The sequence below is a fragment of the Symsagittifera roscoffensis genome, chromosome 5, assembly GCF_963678635.1.
Source record: "Symsagittifera roscoffensis chromosome 5, txSymRosc1.1, whole genome shotgun sequence".
NCBI classification, from domain to species: domain Eukaryota; kingdom Metazoa; phylum Xenacoelomorpha; order Acoela; family Convolutidae; genus Symsagittifera; species Symsagittifera roscoffensis.
The window spans coordinates 47,222,383-47,236,541 of NC_087066.1; the positions used below are offsets into that span (position 1 = coordinate 47,222,383).

The 14,159-nt window shown below is 33.2% G+C and overlaps 1 protein-coding gene across 1 annotated transcript; it reads left to right on the forward strand.

Annotated features, from left to right (window-relative positions):
• The first annotated feature begins 150 nt into the window (after window positions 1-150).
• Window positions 151-4,403, forward strand: LOC134845603 (pituitary homeobox x-like). The gene is made up of 3 exons (XM_063862585.1): window positions 151-1,049; window positions 2,807-3,156; window positions 3,693-4,403. Exons 1-3 carry the CDS (start codon window positions 308-310, stop codon window positions 4,197-4,199), a joined length of 1,599 nt encoding a protein of 532 aa, XP_063718655.1. The 5' UTR covers window positions 151-307; the 3' UTR covers window positions 4,200-4,403.
• The last annotated feature ends 9,756 nt before the right edge of the window (window positions 4,404-14,159 follow it).

The following is a 14,159-nucleotide window of genomic DNA, read 5'->3' on the forward strand; positions in this document are numbered from 1 at the left end:
TCCAATTTGTTCCCGCTGTTCGCTGATAGCTGGTCACACAGCACCCGTCTTAGCCCTTTAGCCCCCTCTCAAAGCCTCTTATATTGCACTATTCTCCAATGCTATTGGCTGAGAGCGCTAGCCAATTGGAGCGCAGGACGGATAGGCAATCTTTTTGGGCTAAATTCTTTAAAATCGCAGCGATTCAGTGAAAGATAAGTTGTGTTTTGTGGAAGATTAGAAATCTCATCAAATCGAATAACTGGAATTTGTTCTATCTTGTAAACTGTAACACCCACAACACCTCAGCTAACCCACGTAGATCCTCATGGATTCCTTTTCCTCGCACACCTTGGATTTCGCGGATCTTTCTTCAGTCGGGGTCATTAATCCGGGAGTAATCCCGAATCCCGTTTCCGCAACACATTCTTCACGTATGCCCACCTCTGCAACCGCCGCCACCCAAAACAACAACCCTAATTCCTCACTTGTACTTTGCTCTAATAACATTACGCCGCATCCCATTATTTCCTCACAACCCACACATCACAGTCTAAATCCCCCACAAATTGGCATCTCTGGTGGCAATAGTGGTGGTACCCTACTGCAAAACCACCCTCGTCATCTAACAGCAGACAGCCACCGCGACACAAGTCCGTCAGTTGGCGTTGGCGTTGGGGGTGAAAACTTAAATATTCACTCCTCGCTCGCTTCCTCTCTCATCCCACTTCAGAATCACTCGAACGACCATCAGCTGAGCTTCCAGTCGAACTTCATCCCAGGAGTCTCGTCGTCTTCAGTTGCCCAGTTTTCGGCCGCTTTTTTGCCCCAGTCCATTTTCGCCCAAGGAGGCCACGGCATCTCGGCGATCTCAGACACCAAACATCATGGGCAGAACTTCGACTTTACCCCTGGATCGTTCGCTGGGATTGTACCTGGAAACAACCATCTTAACCTGCTGAAATCGACCGCGCCTCTGTTTATTTCAACTCCCTCTACCGGACTTGGCTTTGGAAATGGAGGAACGGGCTGTTCGTCTTTGGATTCTGCTAAGATTAAACTTAGTCCGGGTAAGATTAAATTTTTGCTCACAATTGCGCTTGGAAAACAATTGACAAAAAACTTCAAAATTTTTTTAGTGGATGCCTTACTCTGGTGAATACTTTTGTTTTGCAGAAAACTAGATTTTGACACTTTTGCCTGTTCATTTCTGCCTTTTTTTCTAACTATCTGTTTCTGCTGGATTTTTTTTTCAAATGATTTTTTGTTTATTATTTTGAAACTCATCAAAAAATTACTCAAATTACGATTGGTAAATGGATCGAAAAGTTTTATGAGGCCGTTTGTTTTTTTTTCCTGTAATGGAGTTCAATTTGGAGAGCTCTCAGCTTAAATTTTGATGACGTGACGTAAAATTAAATACTTTGTACTTTGAGATTGGTAAATACCCCGTGCCTTTCACCCTAAAAAACAGTTACCTTGCTGGTTTGGGGTCATTTATTTGGACAAGAATCAATGCTAATCCTAAATCGGCTTGATCTGTTTATAACACCACGTCGAGATGTGGTTAAAACAATATCGAATTAATTGTGCAACTTTTGAGCGAATCCTATTTCTAACAGTCCTAGAATTTAAATCTAGATAAACTTTAAACAGATTAATCCGATAACGGGTGGCGCTAAAAACTTTGTTTACCGGAATGTTTTTAATCCCGCTAATCCAAAACCCAAACCAGTTATCCCTCTAAAACCGACATTCAACCCAGGTCTTACCAGTCTTGAAGGCGACTGAAATAATTAGAAGGAAAACAAGGCCCTTGCCGGTCTCTTAGAAAAGTACTCGCTGCCTGATAGCCATTTATTATTGCAGGGGGCATCAAAATTAGTCTTAGAATATCTTTCATAATTCAACGGGATTTTCCGGGCTTTTCAACCTGACTTTTTAAAGATCTCCTTTTCACTTTGAGATTAACTTTTGTTAATCTAACAAAACACCCTTGAACAATTTCCAAGGAAAAACTGATCATTTTAGTTCAAAAGTTTCCAGAAACTTGTCAGTAATTGTTGCTTGGACCAATGTAATATAGATATAAAATTTGCAACCTTTTAATAATATTTAACTTCGAAATTGGGCGTGCGTATTTCAATTATATTTCAATTATCCCAACTTGTAACTTTCCCAGCTCATTTATTTTTCTTGAAAGTTATATTTGCAATATGGCTTCTATATCGGCAAGTTTAGGTATTTATAATGTGATTAGTGATTACTAGTTCTGATTAAGCAAAAAATACATTTTTGAAAATTAGTTAGGTAATCAAACTCAAAAAAGTTGATAGTTGATCAATATACATTTTTACATCAAAACAAATATTGTTTCAAACGAAATATTTTTTTTGTAGCCAGATATACTAGTGTCAGAGCAATAAAATTTAATTGCTTTTTTTGAACTTGAGATATTTCACTAAAATTTTATTAAAGACAATTTAGGAATTCCTCAGTAGCCATTAAAAAATTTTAATAATTAGATTCTGTTTGATTCTCCACATCAAGAGATGTCGCAATATATTAAGGAAAAGTGGTGACAAATATTGAATTTTGTTACAAATTTTGTGAGGTTATAAATACAAAAATATATACATATCTGCATTTTCAATCAAAAGTAGCCCGAAAGTACCTTTGGCGCCCATCTCCCGTGTTTCAAACTAGGATTCAATATATTTGGGATTAAGTCGTTAAGAAAGCTAAGATAACTTAATTTCAGTAATCTTTTTGCTTAACTGATAATAAAAGCGACTCTAAGTGATCAACTTTGATTTTATTTCGACAGGTAATGACTCCAACACGATATACTCTTCAAACAACAACGAGATTTCCTCCGGGTCCCAAAACCAGACTGAAAATAACCCGGACGACAACTGCACTGCAACTGAAACCGAACAGAGCTCGACAAAAATATCAGCCAATCACAGTCCAGCAGATGACGTAACAGCACATGATGATGCAATAGACGAAGATGATGAAGATAAGAAGAATAAAAGGACGAGAAGGCAGCGGACGCATTTCACCAGTCAGCAGCTCCAGGAACTGGAGACTCTTTTTGCCAGGAACCGCTACCCAGATATGGCAACCAGGGAAGAGATCTCGGCCTGGACTAACTTACCAGAGGCGAAAGTCAGAGTAAGTTGGAGCACTTAATTTCAAAGACAATTGAATAATTGTATTAGATTGCAAGAAAAGCAGTTTTTGAAATATCCAAACAAAAATTTCAGAGCTTCGTGACCCTATAAATGTTTCATATCTGAGCTGAAGTTCACAACATTGAAACTTAGAGAAAAAAAAATTGTCGATATGATGTTCGAGCAAACTTTTTTCTGTAATTTCATCGGGTCTTTTCTGTTATTCGGTCTAAAATTACTAAATTTTCAATCGAGCTTCTATTTTGAATGATAATCAATATTTTCTCTAGCTGAATTAATTTCAACCAATCAGTATAGGGCAATATGAATCAATTTTCACATTAAAATAAACATCAGTTTTGGGCCGTAAAACAAAAGACGCAGCTTATCTTCTAGTTAGGTGACAGCAATAAAGAAAATCTTTTGCAAATCCCCAAAATTTAAACGAAGTTAGCAAGGAAGTCGGTTTCTAACGGTTTCATATAAAATCTTCAGAAATTTTATTGAGGTTTTTACTAAACTTGTTTTGTTTTGCAGATTTGGTTCAAGAACCGACGAGCTAAGTGGCGAAAGAAGGAGCGAAACCAGCTGCAGGAGTACAAAAATGCGGCCGCTTTCGGAATGAACTTCATGCCCGCACCGTACGACCCCCACGACTTCTACTCCACACAACTCACCGCCGGGTACTACAACAACTGGACCAAAATGACGGCCGCTGCAGCTTCACCCCTCGCTCCTGGCAAAGCACCCTTCCCCTGGAGTTTCAACCCAAATCCCGCCGCGGTGGCATCCGGAACTCCGGCCGCCGCAATGATGAACGCCGGAATGTCCTCTCTTAACCCCTCCCCGCCTTGTCCTTACGGGACGACATCGGCGGCCGCCGCAACACAATACATGTACAGTCGGGACGCATCGGCGGCAGGGTTGTCGCAGTTCAGACTAAAACACAGTCCTCAGAGCTCATCTTTAGGCTACGGTGCAGCTTTTAGAGCTCCGAATACGCTTCAAGGCGCTTGTCACTATCCAATGGATCGGCAGCTGTGACTCAATACCGGTGCAAAATGACAAATGAAACAAAAAGCTAAAGCACAACAATGGACGAACGTATTTAGTTTCACTTACATACAATCATCTCAACCTCGACATGTTTAAACTGAAATGGAGTTTTCTGCAAAATAAAGTTGTAAATATATAGAGCATTGGAGCTTAAGTTTTGCAGAAAACTATTTTTGTAATTTTTATATTTAATTTTAGCATTTTCAGTAATTGTCGAAATATTTTCAATATCTCTTTTCCTTTTCTGGCTTCTTTACATGATCAAACGAATTGCTTCTTGACATGATCAAGAATATCAATTTCTTTCATCAAGCTGTTCGAATTAGTTGGTATCACAAAAAGTTGCGTTTCGTCAAAATATCAACTTGGCTAAACGAACATGCTGCTACTAAATGAATTTATCATAAAAATAATAATTAGCAACTAACACGGGATTGTAAATGTACAATTACAAATTAGAACAAAAAAGAATAAATCAATTCAACTTTTAAATATGATAATAATAACGAACAGAACCAATGGGAATTATCAGCGCTTAAATATCTGCGAACCAGCTCATATTTTTGAAATAGCTATCATCACACTGAGTTGGCCATGATTTAGTGCTCCACTTTTTGTTTAAATATTCAGCGCGGTTTCAGGTCCTGATCAGGGGCCACTTATCTATAATCAGTAAAATTGCATCACTGATTCTCACTCATTCTTTGGCTGATTCAAGGATGAATAAACTGCGAGATCAACCCAAAAGCGCTGGTTATTCTGATAGTCCATTACAGCATTTAAAGTAAACTTAATCAACTCCATGAAAAATTTTAGAGACAATTAGAGATTTAGATCAATATTCCTAATCAAAATGCTTTGAATAACAAAAAGCCGCCCAAAGATTTACATTTTTTCAACATTTTCGAAAACTGAACACTAAGAAAGAAAATAAAGCAGTCTAATTGGAGCCGTACAAAATAACATATACATAAAATCGCATCAGCTTTTACAAACATAATTGCTTGCAACGTGTTAACGCGTGCTTTTGTGACTAGATTTGCAGTTCTGGAAGAAAACTTGATATATAATTTCTGAAAAAACTCGAAAAACATTTCAGCATGGCGATTGAGTGGCAGATGCAAGATTAATTGTTCATTTTCACTGTTTTCATGGAACAGAAAATTGAATAAAATCTTACAAAACTTTTTTGATGTGACCATCTTACAAACAAAGTTTTTTATATAAGTTATTGAGATAGAGATCCGAAAAAATTTGCTTTGTATTAGTATCCTAAAATCTGATTGGCTAATTTCTGTTTGAAAATTATTATGAACGTTTCTTTTTTAATGCTATTATAACTAAAGTTACTATCCCCGTTTCAAAACTATTATGTATAAAATTTGATTTTTTTAGCAGTTTTTTTTCTTTATTACCAAAACTCGAAAAATTTTGTTTCGAAACTCCCAAAATTAAACCTAAATTTAAACGAGAAACAGATATATCAATTTCGGAATGAAATTTGTTCCCAACGAAGTACATCAATGAAACCACAAAATTTTTTTTTAGTAGTGCTGAAATATTTTTAAATCTATACAGTAAAATTTAAAATTTTTCATACATTTTAACCTCTTTTAGAACGCTGATATGAGAAAAAACCTTAAAAATTTGCCAGAATAAACTGCGTATATTATGAATCAAATATCCGAACAAATTCCGGTTTCAACCAAAAATTTGTCATATTTTATCTCTTTTTATACTTGTAAGGAAACTCTTTAAGTTTTCACCGCAAAAAAAAAAACCTAAGTTTCAATATATGTACATTGGGTGCGATTGAACAACATTTGTTTGTTCTCAAACTAAAGAATCTATTTCTCCGAACAAGTACACATGATAACAACAAAATAAACAAATAAGTTAAATAGATAATATTTATCAAGGAAATTTAGATTAATGAGAGGATTGAAATAAGAGAGCTTATCCTAATCAGTTAACATTTAATAACACACTTATTAGGTTATTTCTTATATCAATTATACTTTAATCTAGATTTTCAGAAAAAGTGGTACATTTCAATTAAGCAAAGATTAGAGCCGTCTTGTCTTTGACCAGATGGTCAGCCATACTGTTATTTTGCCGAAGCAAACTTAAAAAAAATTGGAAAAATGAAGAAAAAATTACATCTGTTGATTCAACTTTGCCTTAAAAAACAATTTATCTCAAAGGCCACAGATTTGAGCCACTATATCTTTCCACTAGATACCCAAGTATATTAACCATCTCCCGAATGATTTTGCTCCTTTATTTTCAAAATTTACTAATTTTTTTTAAAAATCTTAGAGATTTCAAAAAAAATTGCACTTTTTCAAAAATTAGCACAAACTGGGACAAATTTTTATAGTAGAATCGGCGTTATTTAACACTTGTGGTGGCATTTCAAAAAATTTTGGAAGACCGTAAAATTACAATTACTCAAAATCTTACTACAAAAATTGCACTAAAACCGTATTTGACATCACAAGAAGCACATAAAACTGGCTCAAGCTAGCATTTTGTAAATTTTATATGAACAAGCTTGGAATTTATCATAAAAACTTAACTTTTTGTTTTAGGTTCTTCACCGAAAGTTCATGATGACTCAAGATGTTCAAATTTTCAGATACCCGGTTTTTCAAGGAACCATAATTGATTTTCTTCTCGCAAAACACTATTAGAAATTAGGAAAAAATTTAATTTTTTTGTCTTGTACTTGTAAATGGTTTCAGCAAAAAGTTCATTGAAGAAGTCATTCGAAGGCAAATTTTTTTGACTGATTTTTTTCAAAATTTCAGAAAATAGTAAACATACAACCAATTCAAAACCCGATTTTTGTTTTGCTTCAGTTCAACTGAGAATTTAACAATTTTTTTTCTATAGAAGATTAATTTTATCGGCTTCTTTCGCAACAAAAATTAGACTTAAAATTGAAAAAGGCTTGCAACCATTAACAACAACCCATATTGGATTATTGGCTCAACCTTGAAGATGTGAAGTTTTATGATGATCAATGTCGGTATAAAATGTCTCGTTTTAGAAAAAAAACACGGTGACTTCCTAGTTTTGAATAGGACTATTTCAATACAGAAGGAGCTAAGAAAGAAAAGAATTAGTCATTTTACCAGAAAGACAAGTTCAATACGATGGAAATCACACAAAAATTTTGAGCATAAAAAGGCATCAACTTTATCTACTATGCAGTTTTTTATCGATTTTTTGATTATTTACTATGAAATTGCGGTAAAAGTAATTTACGATGCAATGATGTATACAATTTTTTGTAGTTTTTTCTCCTTTTGTTTTAGTAGGTTTTTGTTTTAGTAGGTTTCAACATAGTTGCAGCTAGATAGAGTTTTGCCCTAATTAGTTAAAATATTATTTAAATGTTATAGCGCACAATAAATCAAATCTTGTCAGGTTTTGAAGTTCTTAGAGCAAAAACGGACTGTCAATTTTTGGGCAAAAACTTTTGTCATCGACTCATCATGAACTCAATAAATTTTTTATGATACTTTTTTTTCTGTTTTTACACGTAATACATCAAAAACTGTTAGCAGACAGATAAAGCGCGTCAAACATTTTGTCAAAAAATGATGTTTTTACTCAAAAACCCAAAAAAATATCACTTTTTTCTATTCTCTTATCATCATGCAAACAATGAAACCGTACCAATTCCAATCCCTATAACAATACATTGTAAACTCAATACTCAGAGTTAATACATAACTTGGAGCGTGGAAATCTATAACGTATCTTAAAAGATGGGGTCAGCTCCGACATCTACTAAATTCGTTTCTAATGAAAAAAACTGTTCTTTTCCTCTTTCCCTCGGGCATACCAAAATTGCTGTTTTTATAGTTTTAGGTGGTTAACGGCTAAGCGCGTTACGTTAAAATGTAAATTAACACAAATGGAAAGTTCGAATAGCTAGAAGGAATAAAGATTGAGAAAAAAAACAGAATCATAGCAGACAGAAAAACAGGGAGCAATAAGAAAAATCATTTTGAACTATTGTTGAGCCAAGTTATTGAGCCGGGTTCCGAGATTCTCGTTTCCATTAGCAAGTGAAAATCAAACAGGCTGAGAATTATTAGTCTGAAAACCATTATAAATTCTCTTACCATTGGCTTCTCATGAACTCAGAAAGCACGCTATGATACCTTCAACTTTAACTATAGACTTAATTCACCAAAGATATTTACCAGTTAGATAACGCGCGCCAAAAACTTTGCAAAAAGTAATTGAATTAAACAAGTCGTAGAATTTTTAATCTAAAAAAAACCTGATGGATAATTTTTGAATTATTACTTTGAATAAATTTGTTCAATAATTCATAAAAATACCCATCGTACTTAATAATGTCAATTCTGCTGCAAAAATTTTTTGAATATCTTTTTGGAAAATTCAGCACTATTTTTCATTCAACTGTTATCATTACATGGTCAAACTGATCCACCATTTCAAAATATAGAGCTTGAGTTTTCTCTAGGCAAAAAAAAACTAAATTTATGTTTGCGCAAGTATTATGAGCTTTATTTACATTTTATTGAACATTTATAGTGAAATGTTTGTTTAACAAGAATTGAAGTTCTCATTTAATGTTATTTGGGTAAGAAAAAATAATTTTGGGTTGCATTTTTGATACGCAGTTTCATAGTTAAAAAAATGCTGTTCTTTGAGCCTAGCAAACTAGTTTCAGAAGCAAAATTGATCAGTCGATCAAAAATGATTTCGTTTTTTAGAAAGTACAACCAAATTTGAGCTTCTATTCGTCTATAGGAAGAAGCTTGCAATAAAATTCATATAAGTTAGACTTACATGAAAAATTATTTAAAAAGTGAACACATAAAAAACGGCACAATTTGCTTCAAATTGGTCCGAATAGTAACTTCATTTTTATTTATATTTTGATCGTGTTTGTGCTAATTTTTTCAGTTTGAATTGTAAAAATTTTAAAATCAATTTTTTATAATTTCTATGAAAAAATTATCAAATGGAAGTTTTGATGGTTAAAACCTACACAATTACTGTTTCCTCGCTCAAAAAAACTTTGACGGGTTAATTTTCCCTGCTTTTATCAAAAAAAAAAACGATTTCCTTAAGATGTAAGTTAGACATTCTATTTTTTCTTCTTTGTTAACTACAAAATTGGTCTAAGCTTAAGCTATTAGACTACAAAAAATTTTAACAGAAAAAGCTGACTCTTGTGGGAGTAGCACAAAAAATCCAAAAAGAAAACTTTTTAAAAAATAATGATTTGCGTTTTAATTGTTCTGTAGGACTAAAAGTTAGTTAATAATGTGAGAAACGCTCTTTATTCTAGATTTACCTAGAAGACAAAAATTGAATCAATTTGTTTGGAAAAAGAAAAAAAATTTCTGGTTCAACTTTTGGAAAAAGAGAAACATCTTGAAAATTGGTTTAATTTTTTCGCCTTAATACTGCGAGCGCTTTACTTGGTGTCCTACAGTTTAAAAACATCCAAACTAACACCTTGCTTTTTCTTTTTCAATCACTTCACTACTCTTCATTTTGAATCATTTCACTACTCCAAACTAACACCTTGCTTTTTCGTTTTCAATCATTTCACCACTCTTCCCCACAATTTAACTCATATTTCATAAAATAAAATCAAAATTAAATGTATAAACACCTTATCTTACCTCATAGCTTAGAACTTAACCTCAAAATTAGTCCTCCGAAAAACGAACGCACGAGCCAAATTTAAAAGCCGCTTGAGCTCAGTTGAATACGCTAATATGAGCCTTACTAAATTAGTAAAAAATCAAATGGACAGATTCGTAATTGATTTTTACCTAAAAACGAGCATTTTTTATAAACTGTCGGGGTACAAACTTATGTAACACTTATTTAATATTCAATTCAAGTTAGTTTGTCTGGTAACGCAACTGCTTGTTGATACGCCTTTCTTCATTTGTGAAATCAAAAAAATCTTCGATTAATTACATGAGACAAAAATTGATATCAGAGAAAAGTAAATGATTTAATCACCAATTAGCGTTGCTCACGAAATTTTTGCTTTCCCTCGCATTTGAGCAGAAAAAAATCAATAAATCCTAAATGTGATTGTAACAAAAACTCAGTAACTGTTAACATTTGCGACAGAAACTGTTCAGAACCCGCAGAAAACAAAAAAAAGCAAAAAACCATATCTCTACCTTAGCTCTACTTAGGTTAAAAAAATTTGCCAAACCATGAAATTGTGTTCCGCTCTCCCTTTAGAACCAACGGATTTCCGCCAAAAATATTTCCTAGGACAACAAATGCAGTAAAAAAAAGGCCTTTTGGCATTTGAGCGGTACTTAACCGAGTTTGTTAACGTAGTGCGCAGCTCAGAAAACAGCTTCCGTACAATAACTATTTTTAAGAGCTGAGTGGCCATAATTTCTACAAAAAAGAAAAACAACGCTCTTAAAATTGAAATAGTTATGAAAGTTATATCTGCTGACAAAAAAAATAATTTGTAAAGTTTTTCTTAGTTTGTGTTAAGCCAACGTAATTTTTTTTTCTTTTTTGGTTGATTTGTTCAAGTTTTAAGACCAAATAATAATCCCACTTAAAATTAAGTCCACTTTTTTGAAAAGACTTCCCATGGGACTTCTGGAGAGGATACTAAACGCAATTCCTCGGCAGTTGCACTAGTGTTTATTCCCAGGACAATCGTCCTTTTGTGGAGATGCTTAATTTGCGCTGTCAAACCCTTTAGTTTTGTAGTTTCTGTGCTAAAACCTCAAAAACAACTAAACAGCGATAGAACTATAAAGCAAACCGCGAGCATGTTTCTAGGGCTGAATAATTTTCATCCTTTTAACTTTGATAAACCTTTTTAAGTTTTTTGTTCCGTCTCGATTTGTCTGGAAAAATGCGCTATTTACAGTCTAAGATTGTATTACTTATCAAGGGGCCTTTGAAGTTCATTGCAAGATTTCTACTTTCTAAGTGGTAAAAAATTAACAGTCCAAATTATTGGAAAAATTAATTTTGTTCATAACTTGCGCTGATTAACAAGCGCAAAATTGTCTGGCTCTAAGTGTTAAGAACCTTTCTTGATTTATTCTTTGATTTTTACCGAAGTAAACCTTGAAGCAATTTTTCTCTAATTTCAAAAACGGCTGAAATTTTAATGATATTGTTTTGCCAAACTGTCTCGTGTTAATTTTTTTAGAGCTTAAACGATGGAAATTTTTTAAGTAAACACCAAACTAGAGTTCAAAAAACATACAACGTTTTTGTTTGCAGATCTAAAGTTTCTTAAAGGACAAAAAACCCACCAGACAAGAAGGTATACTGGTACAATCTCTAGTAATCCGCTTGTCCATTAATGTCATAGAAGAATCAAAAAGAAATGAAAAGCCTTTCTCTTGTTTTTGAACTTTATCCACCATTTTTTTAATCTGTTTGAACAAACTGCTTGCCTCGGTTCAGACTGGATTGATTAACTTGTTGCATATGCGTTCAGAGGCTGAAAACAATTTTGCGTTAGTTTTTTCAATTTTTTTTTCAGTAATCAATTTGTTTCGCGAAAATTGACATAACGAATGAGTTTATTTAGTTTTGACTCCTCATTATCAAAACTTTAAACTGTTATCTAAAAACTCGTCAAAAGGTAATAGATAAAAATTTCAAAAACTGTCTGAAAATAAAACAGTCTCGCTCAGCAATTTTGTCAGTTTTTTCGAGCTTTAGATCAATAGAACTGTCAGCTTCGAACTCTAATTTGACAATTAGCTGATTTCTCTACAAGCTGCTCTTCAAATTATTTTGATTATTGTTGGAAAACGTTTACTGACCAGCTGCTTTACGAATGACTAAATTTACATTTTTTTTCATAGTTTTCATAAATTTGGGCTGTCGAGTGGGAAAAAATAAGCAATTATGATTAGGAGAAAATTAAACAAATTTTTTTACAAACTTTTTATCATCAATTTAGCATTTTGCAGCGCCAATCCGTCATGCCAGCTGGAGTCAAAAATCCAACAATAACTATCCAATTATAATTCAATTTTTAAATTAAATATAAAGTTAGTACTCTAGGGCCTTTAATTGGTGTCCTATAGTTGAATAACAGCCAACTTAATACCGTTAACTGTTTTACCTATCTATTTAATAAATCAACATTTTGAAACCCTACAGATTATTTTTTCAAAACAAAATTTGACAACAGAGTTAATATTGCATAAAAAAATACGCTTACCTCTTAATTTGGAAGTTCACCTCAAACAATTTTTTGCAGTTAACAGTTGTACCACAATAAAACGTTTTTATATCAATTATACACGCTAGAGTGAGGTTTGCTAAAATACTACAACCTCTTATTGAAGACAATCTTAATTTAATTGCTTTAAGATATTTCCCAAGACCAACATTAATACAAAAATTAATCAATTCAATTAACCTATTTTTCAGTTATTCCAAAAAAAAACTTCTCGCAAATATCGGGAGATTTTTCATCTTTAACCAAAAAAAGACCAAACTTACAAAAAGGTAATAACTTAATCACGGCTTTGCGATGCTCATGAAGCTTTTGTTTTTCCTTGCCTTCAAATAAAAAACAAACGATCGGCATTTCTTGTGATATGATCTGAACAAGAAAAAAAACAGAATGTATGCCACACAAAATGTTGAAGAAAAAATATTGACAAACCGTATCTGTACTTTGGCTCTGCCTATATGAACAGTATGTTGCCAAACCGTGGAGTTATTTCTCCAACCCGAAGTGGTTTCCTAATTTTTCTTTCAAACCCAAATATCGGCCTATAGTAGGCTTCCTGAGACAAAAAATGCTGTCAAAAAAACTTTTTTATTATTTCAGTAATGCTTACACGAAACTGTAAATGTAGTGAGCAGCTTAAAAAGTCTGTTTCGTACAAAACTAGAATTTTTGGAAGCTTAATGCGGCCTAATGCGAAAAAGGCTCTGGGTTTGGAGTACCTCACTAGCCGGAAAAGGCAATGCTGTTTGTTGGTTATATTAGTCGCGCCATATAAATGACCGTGAGAAGTCCTTAGCGGTAGTAGTCTAAACTAGTGATATTTGTGTAATTTGACTTAAATTTTCCGGACCAAATTACCTGATCACGTTCGAAGTGTTTTTTCAATCCAAAAAAATTTGTTTGTTGTGCGCTAAAAATGCGCTAAAAACTCGTCAAAAGGTAATAGATAAAAATTTCAAAAACTGTCTGAAAATAAAACAGTCTCGCTCAGCAATTTTGTCAGTTTTTTCGAGCTTTAGATCAATAGATCTGTCAGCTTCGAACTCTAATTTGACAATTAGCTGATTTCTCTACAAGCTGCTCTTCAAATTATTTTGATTATTGTTGGAAAACGTTTACTGACCAGCTGCTTTACGAATGACTAAATTTACATTTTTTTTCATAGTTTTCATAAATTTGGGCTGTCGAGTGGGAAAAAATAAGCAATTATGATTAGGAGAAAATTAAACAAATTTTTTTACAAACTTTTTATCATCAATTTAGCATTTTGCAGCGCCAATCCGTCATGCCAGCTGGAGTCAAAAATCCAACAATAACTAGCCAATTATAATTCAATTTTTAAATTAAATATAAAGTTAGTACTCTAGGGCCTTTAATTGGTGTCCTATAGTTGAATAACAGCCAACTTAATACCGTTAACTGTTTTACCTATCTATTTAATAAATCAACATTTTGAAACCCTACAGATTATTTTTTCAAAACAAAATTTGACAACAGAGTTAATATTGCATAAAAAAATACGCTTACCTCTTAATTTGGAAGTTCACCTCAAACAATTTTTTGCAGTTAACAGTTGTACCACAATAAAACGTTTTTATATCAATTATACACGCTAGAGTGAGGTTTGCTAAAATACTACAACCTCTTATTGAAGACAATCTTAATTTAATTGCTTTAAGATATTTCCCAAGACCAACATT